General features: G+C 38.9%; 1 protein-coding gene across 2 annotated transcripts in view; it reads left to right on the forward strand.

Annotated features, from left to right (window-relative positions):
* Window positions 1-14,677, forward strand: part of cwf19l2 (CWF19 like cell cycle control factor 2) — a 241,711-nt gene that overhangs the window by 60,234 nt on the left and 166,800 nt on the right. For both annotated transcript variants that reach the window (XM_078545514.1, XM_078545515.1), the window contains exons 3-5: window positions 1,286-1,393; window positions 3,923-4,039; window positions 8,813-8,932. In XM_078545514.1, the coding sequence (XP_078401640.1) occupies window positions 1,286-1,393; window positions 3,923-4,039; window positions 8,813-8,932 (345 nt within the window). The remainder of the gene's footprint in view (window positions 1-1,285; window positions 1,394-3,922; window positions 4,040-8,812; window positions 8,933-14,677) is intronic.

Here is a 14,677-nt window from a genome sequence, read left to right on the forward strand (position 1 = left end):
TGTGATTTCAAGTAGGCATTTGTTATGCAGGTGAGATTAAAACCTATTTATTGCCAAGTTAAGTATTGTTGTAAATGCAAATAGGTTATTAGTCTGTTAGACTTATGTGAATTAGAAACTAAAGTACACATTTAAGAAGCTTGAAATAAATTTTCATTATACCAGAAGAATTAGCTTGAATTTGAATATATAAATCAATATCATTAGAAATTGATTTTATTCAGTAACTGAATAGTTGCCTTTAAATAATTGAAAGTGCCACAGCCCTGGTACTTTAGAGACATTAATTGTCAAAACTATTCCAAGTTATCAGTCATATTGTTGGTCCAGTTCTGAATTATGAACTTAAAATTTAAAAAAATGATTGTATCTTTACTCAGCTTTCATCAAGCTCAAAATGAGAAAAGAAAATTGAAAAATCTTGCAGCACGGAAGGAGACTATTCAATCTATCATGCCTGTGCTGGCTCTTTGAAATAGTTATCCAGTTAGTCCCATTTGTCTAGTCTTTTCCCGTCTCTCTCCAATTTTTTTCTTTATGATGGTTGATAAGGCCACTTGGCAAACTCTTCACTTGTCGTCGAGTAGTGCCATGTGATCTCTTGCACTCATCTGAGAGGGCAGCCAGGGTCTCAGATTAATATCGCATCTGAAAGATGGCATCTCCAACAGTGCAGCGTTTCAGCAGTGCTTCATTTAAGTGTCAGTCTACATTATGTACTTAAGTTACTAGAGAAAGATTTGAACCCATAACCCTTAGAGGCAAGAGAGCTACCACTGAGGTAAGAATGACACATATATTGAGATGTTTTTAAACAAGAGGTTTTTGCACTGTGCTATTGGGGAAGTCAATAGAAGAATAATAAATAAAGTGAATTTATATAGCTCCTTATAATGTCAGAATGTCACAAAATTGCTTCACAATGAATAATGCTTGAGTATATGTGAACAAAATAGCAACATTCTTTGTTACCAATATTCCACAAATAGCAATGAAATAAACAAACAGAAAATTATTGGTAAATGCTGCCATGGCATAGGTGTTTTCACATGTTAGAAATTACAGCGGATCAAACATATATGTCTGCTATTAATGTTCACATAAATTGATTTTTGTTCACATTTGTGTATGTTAGAAACCTGTAAGATCCTGATGCTGACACTGCAATGGATTGTGTACAAGCTGGGTGAAAGATGTAATCATTTTGATTTGTTTAGAAGTATCTTTGATGGCTAAAATACAGAAGTTAGAAGTTTTTAAACAGTTGTAATGTGCCTTCTTACAGGAACATTCTGTTAAATGCAAGAAGAAAAAGGAGAAAAAATCAAAGAAAGGCAAAAAGAAAAAGAAGAAACTAAAGGAAAAAACTGATGAATTCAGTGAAAGTTCTTCTGTATGTATAGGCTTAAGAAAGGAAAACAAAACATCTTACAGCAAATTTTCATGTTGTAATGGTCAGCTTTCAATGGAAAAGAATACAAAATGCATTTTTTTAAAAACTGTAATTGTGACACTTATTTTCTTGTTACAAACTTTCCATGATTAGCAATATAGACAGCTTTAGAGCGAGAAATGAAGAGGATGGGATTCCCCTTGAATCCACCAACCTCAACCATGCTGGCATTGGACAGGCACGTGTAGGTAGGCTAGATGGTGTTTATGAAATACTGTGCCTCAATGACTTGTCTTTATCCAAGCTTCAAGGGAAGACCCTTATTGGAGCAGTATGGCATTTCTAGCTCTGACACTAATCACCTGATCTGTTTGAGGTTGCCAAAAAGTATACCAAGGCATTGGCTCAGTTGCGGACTGTTTTGTGCTGTTCGCAAATCTCCAATAAGAAATGGAGATTCCAATCAGCAGAGACAGACGACTTACATCCCGTGAGTCTTGGATAAATTCAAGCCCAAGTAATATAGGCGAAAGGATAGTTTTTCAGAGTAGTCTCCACCGCTCAGTTCTTGACAAATGGACACATTCTGCATTAGTGATGTAAAAGTGGAGGGTGTGAGTTGACAGATAAAGCTCAGAATCGCTATGCTATTTGTTGATTCAAACTTCAAACTGTTGCTGAAAACAATGATGACTTGAGTTTCTATGACCTTTGATATAGTAAGATGCCCCAAGGTGCTTCACAAGAGCATTTTCAGACAGAATTTGGTAACTAGCCACTTAAGGAGATATCAGGACAGGTAAACAAAAGCTTGGTTAAAGAGGTAGGTTTTAAGGAGCATCTTAATCAAGAAGAGAGTGGTGAAGTGATTTGGCTGGGAAATTCCTGAGTTTAGGACCAAGACAGCTGAAGGCATGGCCATCAATGGTGAACCGAAGTAGGGGAGGTGTGCACAAGAGGCCAGAATGGGAGGAATGCAGATCTCTTGAAGGGTTGTACAGCGAGAAGAGTATACAGAGATTGCAAAGGACAAAGTCATGAATGGACTTATGCACAAGGATGAGAATTTTAAAATCAAGATGTTACTAGCCCAGGGGCCAATGTCAGTTGGTGAGCACAGGAGTGACGAGTGAATGTCAAAACGCAGGTGGATTTTAATATTTCTTTTTAAGAGGCACGTTGAAATACTAAGTTTTATGACATGGCATGTGACCAAGTAAACTTTGTCTGTAGTGTTCTTAAATATTGCATTAACCATCAATATACAATATACATGTACCTTTTTAGAAGCACATTATGATGGATTAATTTAATGTTACTGATGATTTAGAAACTGAAACACATAAATAAATCAATGGCCATCTTCACATCTAAACTAATTGAATTCAAGGAATTTGTATGCATTGGTTGCTTTGTCAATTCTGCTGTAAACTTGTTTAATTGTTAAATAGACTATTGCATCTGTTGTGACCTTGGATAACTAAACATTCTCAGTAAGTAACTCATACCAGCATGAAATTCAGTTGGATGGTCAGGTCCACTGCTATTGGTCTGGGGCCCTCAGTTTGCTTTTTTACTGTTTGACAAGTAGAGCTAATGCTTTAAAAGATCTAAAGGTATTTATAATCTCAAACTGAGATTCATTGGGTTTACAATTTTATTAAATCAGCTATAGCATTTTATTTAATAAATTTGTGACAAAGCCTAGGCATGCAATATTTCTATCAATAACAGAGAAAGATAACTGATGCCTGGATTAACAGTAATACAAACCTGTCCTAAAATAAACTATGTTAATGTGCATTCAATATTTCTATCCAAAATTTGTTTAATAAATAAACATCTGTCAATGTTGTGAATGTTTACATTTGAACTAACTTGCTACCTGCTGCTTCAACTACTTTACCTTTTTGAACCATTATCTTATCTTGTCTTAGTATCAAAAGCTTCAAACCTTTTAAAAATATAATTATATTTGTTAATGCATCCATTCTAAACTAAAATGTACGTTTTAAGCCTTTTATCAATATTGACCCATGAAACAATGTAGTTTGAAAATAATTGTCTGATAATTAGAAGGTTTTAAAATCAACAGTGATCTTGAATATTTTGTCATTAACTTGACTTGGTTTTGGTGAATTCTAGAGTTTATGAATTTAAGTTAAGGAAAACGTCATTGGTGCGTTCTGTCTTTAGAGAAAAAAAATTAAATCAGTATGATTTGAAATGTAAGAAACAAATATGGATAGATGGTAAGAATTTTAAATTCAACATTGAATAATCAGGATTGCAGAGGGAAATTAAATGCACCAGAGTGTGAAATAATTTCTATTTCATCTTAGTTTTAGTGTAAAATGTTCTTGCAACATTGAATTGACAAAGGTGAAATAAGTTGTTAATAAAAATGCACAATCAGCATAGTAGTTGCAAATTTTAGCTGTGAAAGTCCTTGAAATTATATTAATTGGATGCTATTAACACATTTGGCATAGTTAATGGAGAGTATTTTAATTTATTTTTATGATTAAGGATTCGGAGATGGAATGGATTGAAGCCCCTACTGGCTCTGATCTTGGCAGCAGTGAAAAGTCCTGGAAAATCAAGGAAGAACTATTATGTTCTGCAAGTAAACCAGACGCTGTTAAGGTATGAAAGAACTTTTCAGGACCCCAACGTATTGCAATATGGAAACAAGTCCATGAGAGCTATCTAATGTCTTTTAGGGAAGGAAATATATCATTGTTATCTGGTTTGGCCTATATATGACTTCAGACCCAAAGCAATTTAGTTGATTCTTAACTGCCCTTTGAAATGGCCTAGAAAGCCACTCAGTTGTATCAAAACCACTGTAAAAACTATCATAAGAATAAAACCAGACACACCACCCGCATTTGTATACGATGAAGACACAATCATCCCAGTTTGACCCTGAAAAGTCGTCCTTGCCAGCATCTGGGAATTGTGCTAAAATTGGGAGAGCTGCCTTACAAACTAGTCAGCAACAGCCCGACGTAGTCATACTCACAGAATCACACCTTTCAGCTAACATCCTAGACTCCTTCATCACCATCTTTGGATATGTTCTGTGCCACTGGCAAGATAAACACACCAGAGGTAGTGACAAAGTCATATACAATCAGGAGGGAATGGCTTTGGGATTTTTCAACATTGATTCTCCATGAATTCTCTATATCAGGTCTTAAATTAGAAGGAAATCTGCTGATTACCACCTACCACAGTTGATAAATCAGTGTTCCTCAATGTTGAACACACTTGGAAGAAGCACTGAGGATAACAAGGGTACAGAATGTTCACTGGGTGGGAGACCACAATGTCATCACTAGGAGTGGTTCAGAAGCACCAGTATTGACTGAGCTGGCTGAGTCCCGAAGGACATGATGCCACACTGAGGGTGTGAAACAACACAAAGGAAAAACCTACTTGACCTCATCCTCACCAATCTACCTGTTGCAGATGCATCTGTCTGTAAATATATTGGTGAGAGTGGTGATCATAAACTGTTGTGAAGATGAAGACCTGTCCTCATTGAGTCCACCAGTGTGTGTGCTAAATGGATAGATTGAGAACAGATATTGCAGCTCAAATGGACATCTGTAAGGTCATCATCAGCAACAGAATTGTGTTCCACAACAATGTGTAGCCTGGCATTTTCATCACTCAACTATTAGCATCGAGGCAGGAGACAAACCTTGGCTCAATGAGATGTACAGGAGAGCATGCCGGAGCAGCACCAGGCCTACTTAAACTGAGAGATCAACCTGGTGAAGCTGCAACACAGGATTACTTGCATGTTAAGCAGTGAAATCAGCAAGCTCTTGACAAAACTAAGTAATCCCATAACCAGTGAATCAGATCAATGCCCTCCTACACCCAGTCGTGAATGGTGGTGGAAATTAAACAACTAATGTGAGAAAGGACTCTGAATGAACATCTCCATCCTCAATGGTGGCTGAACCTAGCATGTAAAACGGCAATCTTCAGCTAGAAGTGCCAAATGCCTCCTACTTAGGTCCCCACCATTGCCGAAGCCAGCCTTCAGCCAATTTGATCAATAAATGGCTGAGTGCACTGGATACAGCAAAGGCTGCGGGCCCTTGACAACATCCCAGCTGTACTACTGAAGATGTGTGCTCCAGAGCCAGCCCTGTCTCGAGCCAAGTTTCTTCGGTATATCTGCCATGCTGGATTCTGTGTGATAAGGTAGAAAATTGCCCAGGCATGTCCTGTCCACATAAAATGGCCTTCTGTCATCATCAGTAAAGTGATGGAAGGTATCATTGACAGAGCTATAGAGTGGAACTTACTCAACATTAACCTGCTCACTGATGCTCAGTTTGGGTTCCACCAGGACTAGTCTACTACTGGCCTTGTTACAACCTTGGTCCAAACCTGGACAGTTAAGCTAAATTCCAGAGGTAAAGTGAGAGTAACTGCCCTTGACATCAAGGCAGTATTTAACTGAGTTTACTGTCAAGGAGCCCTAGTAAATTTAAGGCATTGGGAATTGAGGGAGATGAACTCCGTTGGCTGGAGTCTTCTTGGCACAAGGGAAGATGTTAGAGGTCGATCATCTCAACCCCAGGACATCGCTGCAGGAGCCACCCGGGGCAGTGACCTAGGCATTACCTGCATGCTAACATATTTGATTCATGGACAAGGACACCTTGTATATCTTGTACACAGACACACTCTTTCAACTTCCTAACAGCACTGTGGGTGTACCTACACCACATGGACTGCAGCGGTTCAAGAAGGCAGCTCACCACCACCTTCTCAAGGGCAACTAGGGATGGGCAATAAATGCTGGCCCAGCCAGCGAAGCCCACATCCCATGAATGAATAAAACAAAACTGTTGCCTTGATGTCAAGGGCAGTGACTCTCACCTTACTTCTTGAATTCAGCTCTTTTTTTCCATGTTTGGAAATAGGCTGTAATGAAGTCAGGAGCTAAGTGCTCCTGACAGAATCAAAAATGAGCATTGGTGAGCAGGTTATTGCTGAATAGGTTTCACTTAATAGCACTGTCGATGACACCTTCCATCACATTGTTATGGTTTAGAGTAAACTATGTTAGGAAATAGAGATAGTTTAAAAGAAGTTGTATTTGTATTTGTGAGTGTTAGAAATAAGCTATAGCTTTAAGTTTAAGTTTTAGCTTTAAGTTCAAGGTATGTTTTTCTATTTGTGGGTTAAAAAGGTGAAACCTGGGATCTAGTTTAATTTTAGAGTGACCTAAGGCTTTGTGTGCCTGCATTCTAATGAGATTTTATGACTCTTGAAGGAAAGTTAAAACAACCACAAGGTAGAATACAACAGTACTTTTGCCTAGCAACAGGGGTCCAGAGAGAGGGAGCCACAGGGACAGGGAAAACCAGAAAAGCAATTTTAGTTCAGTTGAACCCAGGATACCATAGAGGCTGGACAGGAGGGGGAACTGCAAGGAGTAGGTTCCAAAAACCAAAGAAGAAAGCCCCCAAAACCAGGGGTGGAACAGGAAAGGTCCGAAGAGGACAGTTCAGTCAAAGGACAAGGATAGGGGCCTGGGAAAGGTCCAGTTAAGTGAAGTTAAGAGTGAGGAGCAGAGAAAGACTCCAAGCTTAAAGGGAGAAAGCTGCCAAATGCACATTTAAAGCAATATAGGTTTGCGAGAATCCAGAAGATCCAAGGGGACAACCGAAGGGCTGTAACTCTTTACTATGGGCATGTGAAGTGGTGATGTTCTGTTGGCATGCTTGAGCATTTGAGAGAGAGGGCGCGAAATGCACGTGGCAATCCAGGGGAGAGGATCCTTGTGGAAGGCGTCTGAGAGAAAGCATCAACTTGGGAGAAGATTCCAAAGTGAGTTCTTCGAGAGATTGGAAACCCTTGTGTGTAAGGCGGAGTTCAGTGAGACTGGTTGGCTCACAGTAAGACAAGCGCTGGGAGGGGGGGGAGTTGATGAGAGATCCATAGCATCTGTTTGGGGTGGCTTCTGTCTCTTGGTTTCAGAGTGTGATGCACCTGACCACAGGTCGCCTATTAGTTTACATGGACTGTGTACTTACTGCGAATTAGCGTATAAGATGGCATTTGTAACTTGTGTTATCCTTATGAAGTTGTATATAACCTGTAAAGGTATAGCTGTGTGTGAAGGAGTATTGTAATATAGTTAACCTTTTCCTGTTTAATAAATGTTTTATTCTTTTGTTATAAGTTCATCAGCTGACTCCTACGACTCTGTTCAGTAGCCACTCTCCACATATCTTAAAAAAAAGTCAGGATCTATCAAGCTGGGTTCCACCCTGGAATTGGGCTTGTCCAGTTGTAACATCAGCTGGGAGCATAACAACTGATGGGTTGGTAATTAACAGGATCAGATTGGTCCTGCTCTTTCTGGACAGGGTATGCCTGGACAATTTTCTATATTGTTGCTTGGGTGCAGTTGAACATGAGTCTAAGGTGATTCAATTATTGTAAATTCATTGGGTTGCCTCTCCTAGAAAATAAGAAAAAATGCTCTCAGTTAGTTGCTCATCAGAAATACCTGCAAAAGAAGTTCTTAAACTTTGGCTGTATAAGAAAAGGAGCTATGTTAAAGTTAAAATTGACTTTGGCTGTCTGTTTTTCCACCATTCACATTTTAGCGATTTAAAATAACTTACCTTGCCAGTTATTTTACATCATTAAGTCACGACACTTTAATGTGCAACGCTACTTGCGATGTTTCAATATCTGTCTTTTCCAACTTGTCAACAAAATAAGTGGGTAGTAAAATGTGAACCCACTTTCATTGTTGTAGAATAAAGCCAGTACTACATTCATTAGTGTCATTTAAACATGATACATTTACCGCACATTTCATTCTTATCATCTTTTTTCTTTGACGTTTTTTCCTTCCCTCATTTCCCTTTTGATCTTTATTGTTTTATCATTGTCTTCTCATTTTTTTTCTCTCTACTATTTCTATGGTTCTTTCCATTTTCTTTTTCTGTCCCTTTCTGTCTTTATTTTTGCAGACTGTTTCTTTTTTGTTTTCTATTTCTGTTTCCAGCCCATCTGTGTTGCAATGAAATAATCTGGGGTGGTATTAGAAGATCCTTTTTAAAACTACAGTTATTTAATTGGAAGACCAATGCTGCCAGTTATGACTTTTTAATGATGCAAATAACTTTCTTTGGCAAACTGCAAATGACAGATGGTTTGGTGCCATGTGCGTCACAAATCGTAGACTAATGATAAAAATATTTTTGATGGCATCAGCTTAACTGTAAACAAAACATTAACTGTAATGTTAAACAGCCTCCTAGTTCTTTATTGGATAGCTAAAGAACAAGTTCGACTCTCAGAGTTAGTAATTTTATAACATTGCATTTAGCTCCATAAATTAAAACATTCTTGGATGTATTCATTCTATGCTAGAGGGAAGAATGGATGACGTTAGACTTCATGTCTTTAAAGACAGTATCCACTGCAGCAATCCGAGCTGGAAAACAGAAGGAGAAAGAAATGGAGCATGAGAAGGTGCAAGCCATGGAACAGGTAATGAGGAAACATGAAAGCAAAAAGTAATTACAATCAGGAAAACATATTTATGTAACCAATAAATTGTAAGTACAGTATTGCACAAAGTATTAGTATTGTACACTTCGTGTACTACATTGTAGTGCTGCTACTGTAACCCAGTTCAGTTTAAATTTATTTTAATGTAAATGAAGTGACACTAATGTTTCCAGGGACACAAAATTACATTTTGAGCTATTTTGTCCTGCACAACTTCTCCAATTTCTCATCTCAGTCTTGTGCTGACCTGTATGGACCCTCTCCTAACACTTGGGGGAAGAGAACCGAACTGCAATTGTGACTTTTCAAGAACAACTTGTGTTTATATTGTGCCTTTAACATAGCAAAACAGGAGTGTTATCAAACAAAATTTAGACCCCGAGCCACATAAGGAGAATTTAGGGCCAATGACGAAAAACTTGGTCAAAGAGGTAGGTTTTAAGGAGTGCCTTAAGGGAGGAAAAAGAAGAGAGGTGGAGAATTTGAAGGGGGACTTCCAGAGCCTATGGACTTGCTAGCAGAAGGCATGACTGCCAGTGATGGAGTGATTAAAATTGGGGGTGCTCAAGAGATTTTTGCTCAAGAAAGGAGTTGGGGGTTATGCAGTTAAGACCCCAGTTAGATCAGCCATGATCTTATTGAATAGCAGCGCAGGCTTGATGGACTGAATAGCTTACTTCTCCTATTTCTTATTATCTTAAGAGGCTGGAATTGGAGGAGCACAGATATCTCGGAGCATTGTAGGGTGGAGGTGATTGTAGGGGTGAAACTTTGGAGAGATCTGAAAACAAGGATGTGCATTTTAAAATAAAAGATGTGAAAGCTTACCCATATGGAGTGGTTTTAATATTGTTACCAGTGTTCTGAAATCAATTTGATACTGTGTATGGTGAAAAGTCAGAACATGCTGGAATACATCAGAAAATAATTTTTTCAAAAATTGATTGTCTGCCATCAGAGTATATTTCATCCTCTATTGAAAGCAGATACACCAGTAATATCCATATTCTGAGCCAAGATCTTGGGCCAGATTTTCATGTTGGAGGCAGGAATCGGGAAACGAGCCTTCACGATCCTGACTCCATTGCTAGTCTGCCGGGAAGTAGGATTTCCCTATTGGAAAGCCCCACTTTGTACCAGAGTTGGGCTGCTGTTTCAATCTCAGACCAGAGGTGGGATAGCCCCGGAGTGAGCCCACTGAATGGCTTGCCTCGGCTGCCTTTTTTTCTGAGCGTTCTAATGATCCCTTATAAGTGCCAGCAACAAATATGACCCTCAGTTGCTGGCACTTAAAAGAGCAGATATGAGACCCTTCGATAGAGTTGTCCCCGCCTCTACCCCCTCCTTTACTGAACTCCCTCAATGTCAACTTGACACCAATGCCACCCTTAGTTCTCTAAAAATCCTCTAACTTAACTCTTCCTTGCCTTTTGTCCTGTCTCTGTGGCCATTTCCATCTCTCCTCACTCAACGGGGTCTTGCAAGATCTGATCTTGGGCCTCTCAATATTGTCGGGCAGTCTTCCTGCCCCGTGCCCTTTCCCACAGCCTGCCGAAATGTTGACTGGTGGAAATGTAGGTGGCACTTCTGCTTGTGCCACACCGCAGCCATTTTTTTTTTGCTGTCACGCCTCTGTTTGGTTCCATTTTCGGAATGCAAAATCTGGCCCTTTGTATCTGTTTTAGAGATTTGGGCATGGAATTTTACTCTAACCCATCCATCAGGAATCTAAAGGTATTGGATGTTTTTATCCTGCCTGGTTTAACTCTCCATTGAAGTTACCTGATCCTGTAGATTTCCCGATCATCGAGTTATGTTGATGTTGCCTTCATTGGTTGGATTGCCTAATACAAAATAATTTTTTTTCTACCCAAAGCCAGGTAGTTGTTTCCTAACCTCTTGTCTCTGAAACAACAGCTTCTCACTTCTCCCTTGCATTGGAATCTCTCCGTCTCCTGTTTGATAGTATTGCACAGTCTCAGCATATGGGATGGCCCATTTAGAACTGAGATTAAGAGAAATTTCTTCACTCAGAGGTTGGTGAATCTGTGGAAATCTCTGCCACAGAAGGCTGTGAAGGCCAAGTCACTGAATATATTTATGAAGGAAATAAATAGATTTCTGGACTCTAAAGGCATCAAGGAGTATAGGGAGAGAGCGGAAGTTCAGCGTTGAGATAGAGGATCAGCCATGATCATATTGAATGGTGGAGCAGGCTCGAAGGGCCGAATGGCCTACTCCTGTGCCTATTTTCTGTTTTTTATGTTTCTACATTGGCAGTATTAATTAATGTTCTCTATTAGGAGAGCAGGGATGATTCTGTAAACTCAGAAATAGTAACAGTTAAGTCAAGTTGATTTCCACGTCTATCAGTTTCTCTCAAACTTGGGGTTATTATTCACATCTCTCTTGATTAGGCCAGCTTTAAGTAATAGGGAGCATATCCACTAAATTCTGTGTATGATCTTGAATTACTTAACTTGCCTTTTATTCTCTGTGTATTTGGATTTTCAGAAAGCTTTTGATAAAGTCCCACATAAGAGGTTAGTGTGTAAAATTAAAGCACATAGGATTGGGGATAATATATTGGCATGGATTGAGAATTGGTTAGTAGACAGGAAACAGAGTAGGAGTAAATGAGCCTTTTTCAGAGTAGCAGGCGGTGACTAATGGGGTACCACAGGGATCAATGCTTGGGCCACAGCTATTTACAATATATTTCAATGGTTTGGATGAGGGAACCAAAAGTAATATTTCCAAGTTTGCTGACGACACAAAACTTAGTGGGAATGTGAATGATGAGGAGGGTGTTAAGAAGCTCCAAGGCGATTTAGACAGGTTGAGTGAGTGGGCAAATACATGGCATTTGTAGTATAACGTGGATAAGTGTGAAGTTATCCACTTTGATAGGAATAACAGAATGGCAGAGTATTACTTAAATGGTGATAGATTGGGAAATGTTGATGTACAAAGGGACCTGGGTGTCCTTGTACACCAACCACTGAAAGCAAGCGTGCAGGTGCAGCAAACAGTTAAGATAGCAAATGGTATGTTGGCCTTCATTGCAAGAGGACTTAAGTACAGAAGCAAGGATGTCTTATTGCAGATGTACAGGGCCTTGTTGAGACCGTACCTGGAGTATTGTGTGCAGTCTTGGTCTCCTTGGCTAAGAAAGGATATACTTGCCATAGAGGGAGCGCAGTGAAGGTTCACCAGACTGATTCCTGGGATGGCAGGATTGTTGTATGAGGAGAGATTGGGCCAACTAGGCCCATATTCACTGGAGTTTAGAAGAATGAGAGGAGATGTAATAGAAACATATAAAATTCTGACAGGGATGGGCAGTCTGAATGCAGGGATGATGTTTCCTCTGGCTGAGGATTCTAGAACAAGGAGTCTCAGGACACGGGGTAGACCATTTAAGACTGAGATGAGGAGAAACTTCTTCACTCAGAGGGTGGTGAACCTATGGAATTCTCCATCATAGAAGGCTGTGGAGACCAAGTCACTGAATATATTTAAGAAGGAAATAGATAGATTTCTGGACTCTAAAGGCATCAAAGGGTATGGGGAGAGTGCAGGAGTATGGCGTTGAGAAAGAGGAGCAGCCATGATCATATTGAATGGCAGAGCAAGCTCTAAGGGCCAAATGACCTACTCCTACTCCTATTTTCTATGTTTCTCTGTCTGTCATATTTATTGACGGCTTGGAGTGTCTGGGCTTTTTGTCTTCATAGATTACTTAGGTACGAGGAATGGGGTCTCATGGACCACATGCAAAATTTATAATTGTTGAACAGTATTCTCATTAATTTGCATTTATCTCAGGTAGTGTGTACTATTCAATCTAGATTTCCTGATCTAGGATTTATCCATCAATGAAGCAACAGTACCTAGAATAGCTTTTTCTAAAGTTTTAGGCCCAAAAAATTCAAACAGTCAGACTAGCAAATAAAAAAGCAACAAATAAAAATGATAAGCTTGGTACTTTCTGAGCTCAGTTTCCAAGGCTGAATATGGACCACACGGGTATGTTAGACACATGATTTTTGACCATATTCATTCCTGCTTTGGAGGATTTATAATTGTATGCAGTTCCTGTTCCCAGATATATTCTGGAAGAATACTGAAGTTTATTCAGTTCTCCATGTACATGTATCAATAATAACATTGCATGGCAATGACCTTGTTAAAGACAACTGCTAATTAAAACAAGTGATGGGCGTTGGTTCTTCCTTCTAAACAGTATAAGAACGTAATAAATAGGAACAGGAGTAGGCCATTCAGCCCATGAAACCTGCCCCACTATTGGATGATTGTTTCAGTAGTAATTGAGCTGAAGCAGGATTGGGGTTGGGTGAAGTCCTGCAGGTAGAAGTACGCGGTCATTGTGTTGGGCTGGAACCTAAGTTCATGGTCAATTAAGGTGCCTAGATTGTGAACTATCTGCATCAGTGAGAGATGGCATCTAGGGAGATTGATGGGAACTGTGCCAAAGGGTGCAGAGTTTGCGATGAGGACCAAAGATGATGGTGTTTGTCTTACCAGTTTTTAGCTAATGGTAGGTGTGGCTACTTCAAGACTGCATGCCTGACAAGCAAACAATGCTGAAGCAGTGAAGGGGGTTCCTCACTAACTTAGATTTATATGATTTCCATTGCCTTATCTTTTGAAAACCTTTGCAAGATCTGTGTACTGTTTTCATATTTGCTTCTGTCATTACGAAATAATTTTGTGGCAATATAAAAACATAAGAAGTAGAAGCAGGAGTGGATCATATGGCCCGTTTGCTCCGCATTCAATGAAAACACATATATTTGTTCAACGCCTCTGCTATTTCCTCATTCCCCATGATAATTTCTCTGTCTTTGCCTCTAAGGGACCAACAATTACTTCAGCTACTCTCCTTTTTATATACTTGTAAAATTTAAGTATAAGTTTGGTATCTTTAACCATTAGCAAATAATTTATTTCAAGTAGACCATAAAACATTGTGCTCTCATCAGTGCTTATCTGAGCTTTCCTTCCTTTGTTCTTCCAGCACTCAAAATATGCTGTTCTACACACTCCTTTCTCCTCCTTAATTAGCATAGAAATTAATAGTAATGGGATTCAAATTTTAATGCATTGTTTTTTCAGGTTCTTAAAACTGTGGAACTCTTTTAATCACTTGGTCTTTCCTTTCTCTCTATTGTCTACAAGCTTTTAAATCCCACATTTGCCATAAGATCGTATCTTTTTAAAAAAAAATCCTTGGGTAGCATCCTGCTCTGTAGATTTTGGTTCTTCAATAAATATATAGCTTGAATGTATAAATTTGAATATGTACCATGTACAGATTGTCTACAAAATTTAGAATACATCAGTTTTATTTCTTAAATGGTTTGATCTGAGGTGAAATATAATTTCCTTGCATTTGAAGTTTCTCATGAAACTGCCCCTGATCATGTGCTGGTGATTGAAGTAATGTAAAAATTAAGGACTTCTTTCATCTGGCTTCCTTTTACAAATTTCAGTTAAAAAAAAGTTGAAAGTTGTACATTTCAGAACTTGTGAGTTGTGACAGATAAGTGAAAGTGTGATTTGGTATGCAAAATACAAGTTGCTATTAAAGCAAGTAGCTTCCAAGGTACATTTCAGCTGATAAATTTGCATCGTTTTAATCACAGTCAGAAATTAATTGGTTACTTTCTACACTTTTATGCTATTGTTTTTAACATCAGT

This window comes from Cetorhinus maximus, chromosome 7, assembly GCF_964194155.1.
Source record: "Cetorhinus maximus chromosome 7, sCetMax3.hap1.1, whole genome shotgun sequence".
NCBI classification, from domain to species: domain Eukaryota; kingdom Metazoa; phylum Chordata; class Chondrichthyes; order Lamniformes; family Cetorhinidae; genus Cetorhinus; species Cetorhinus maximus.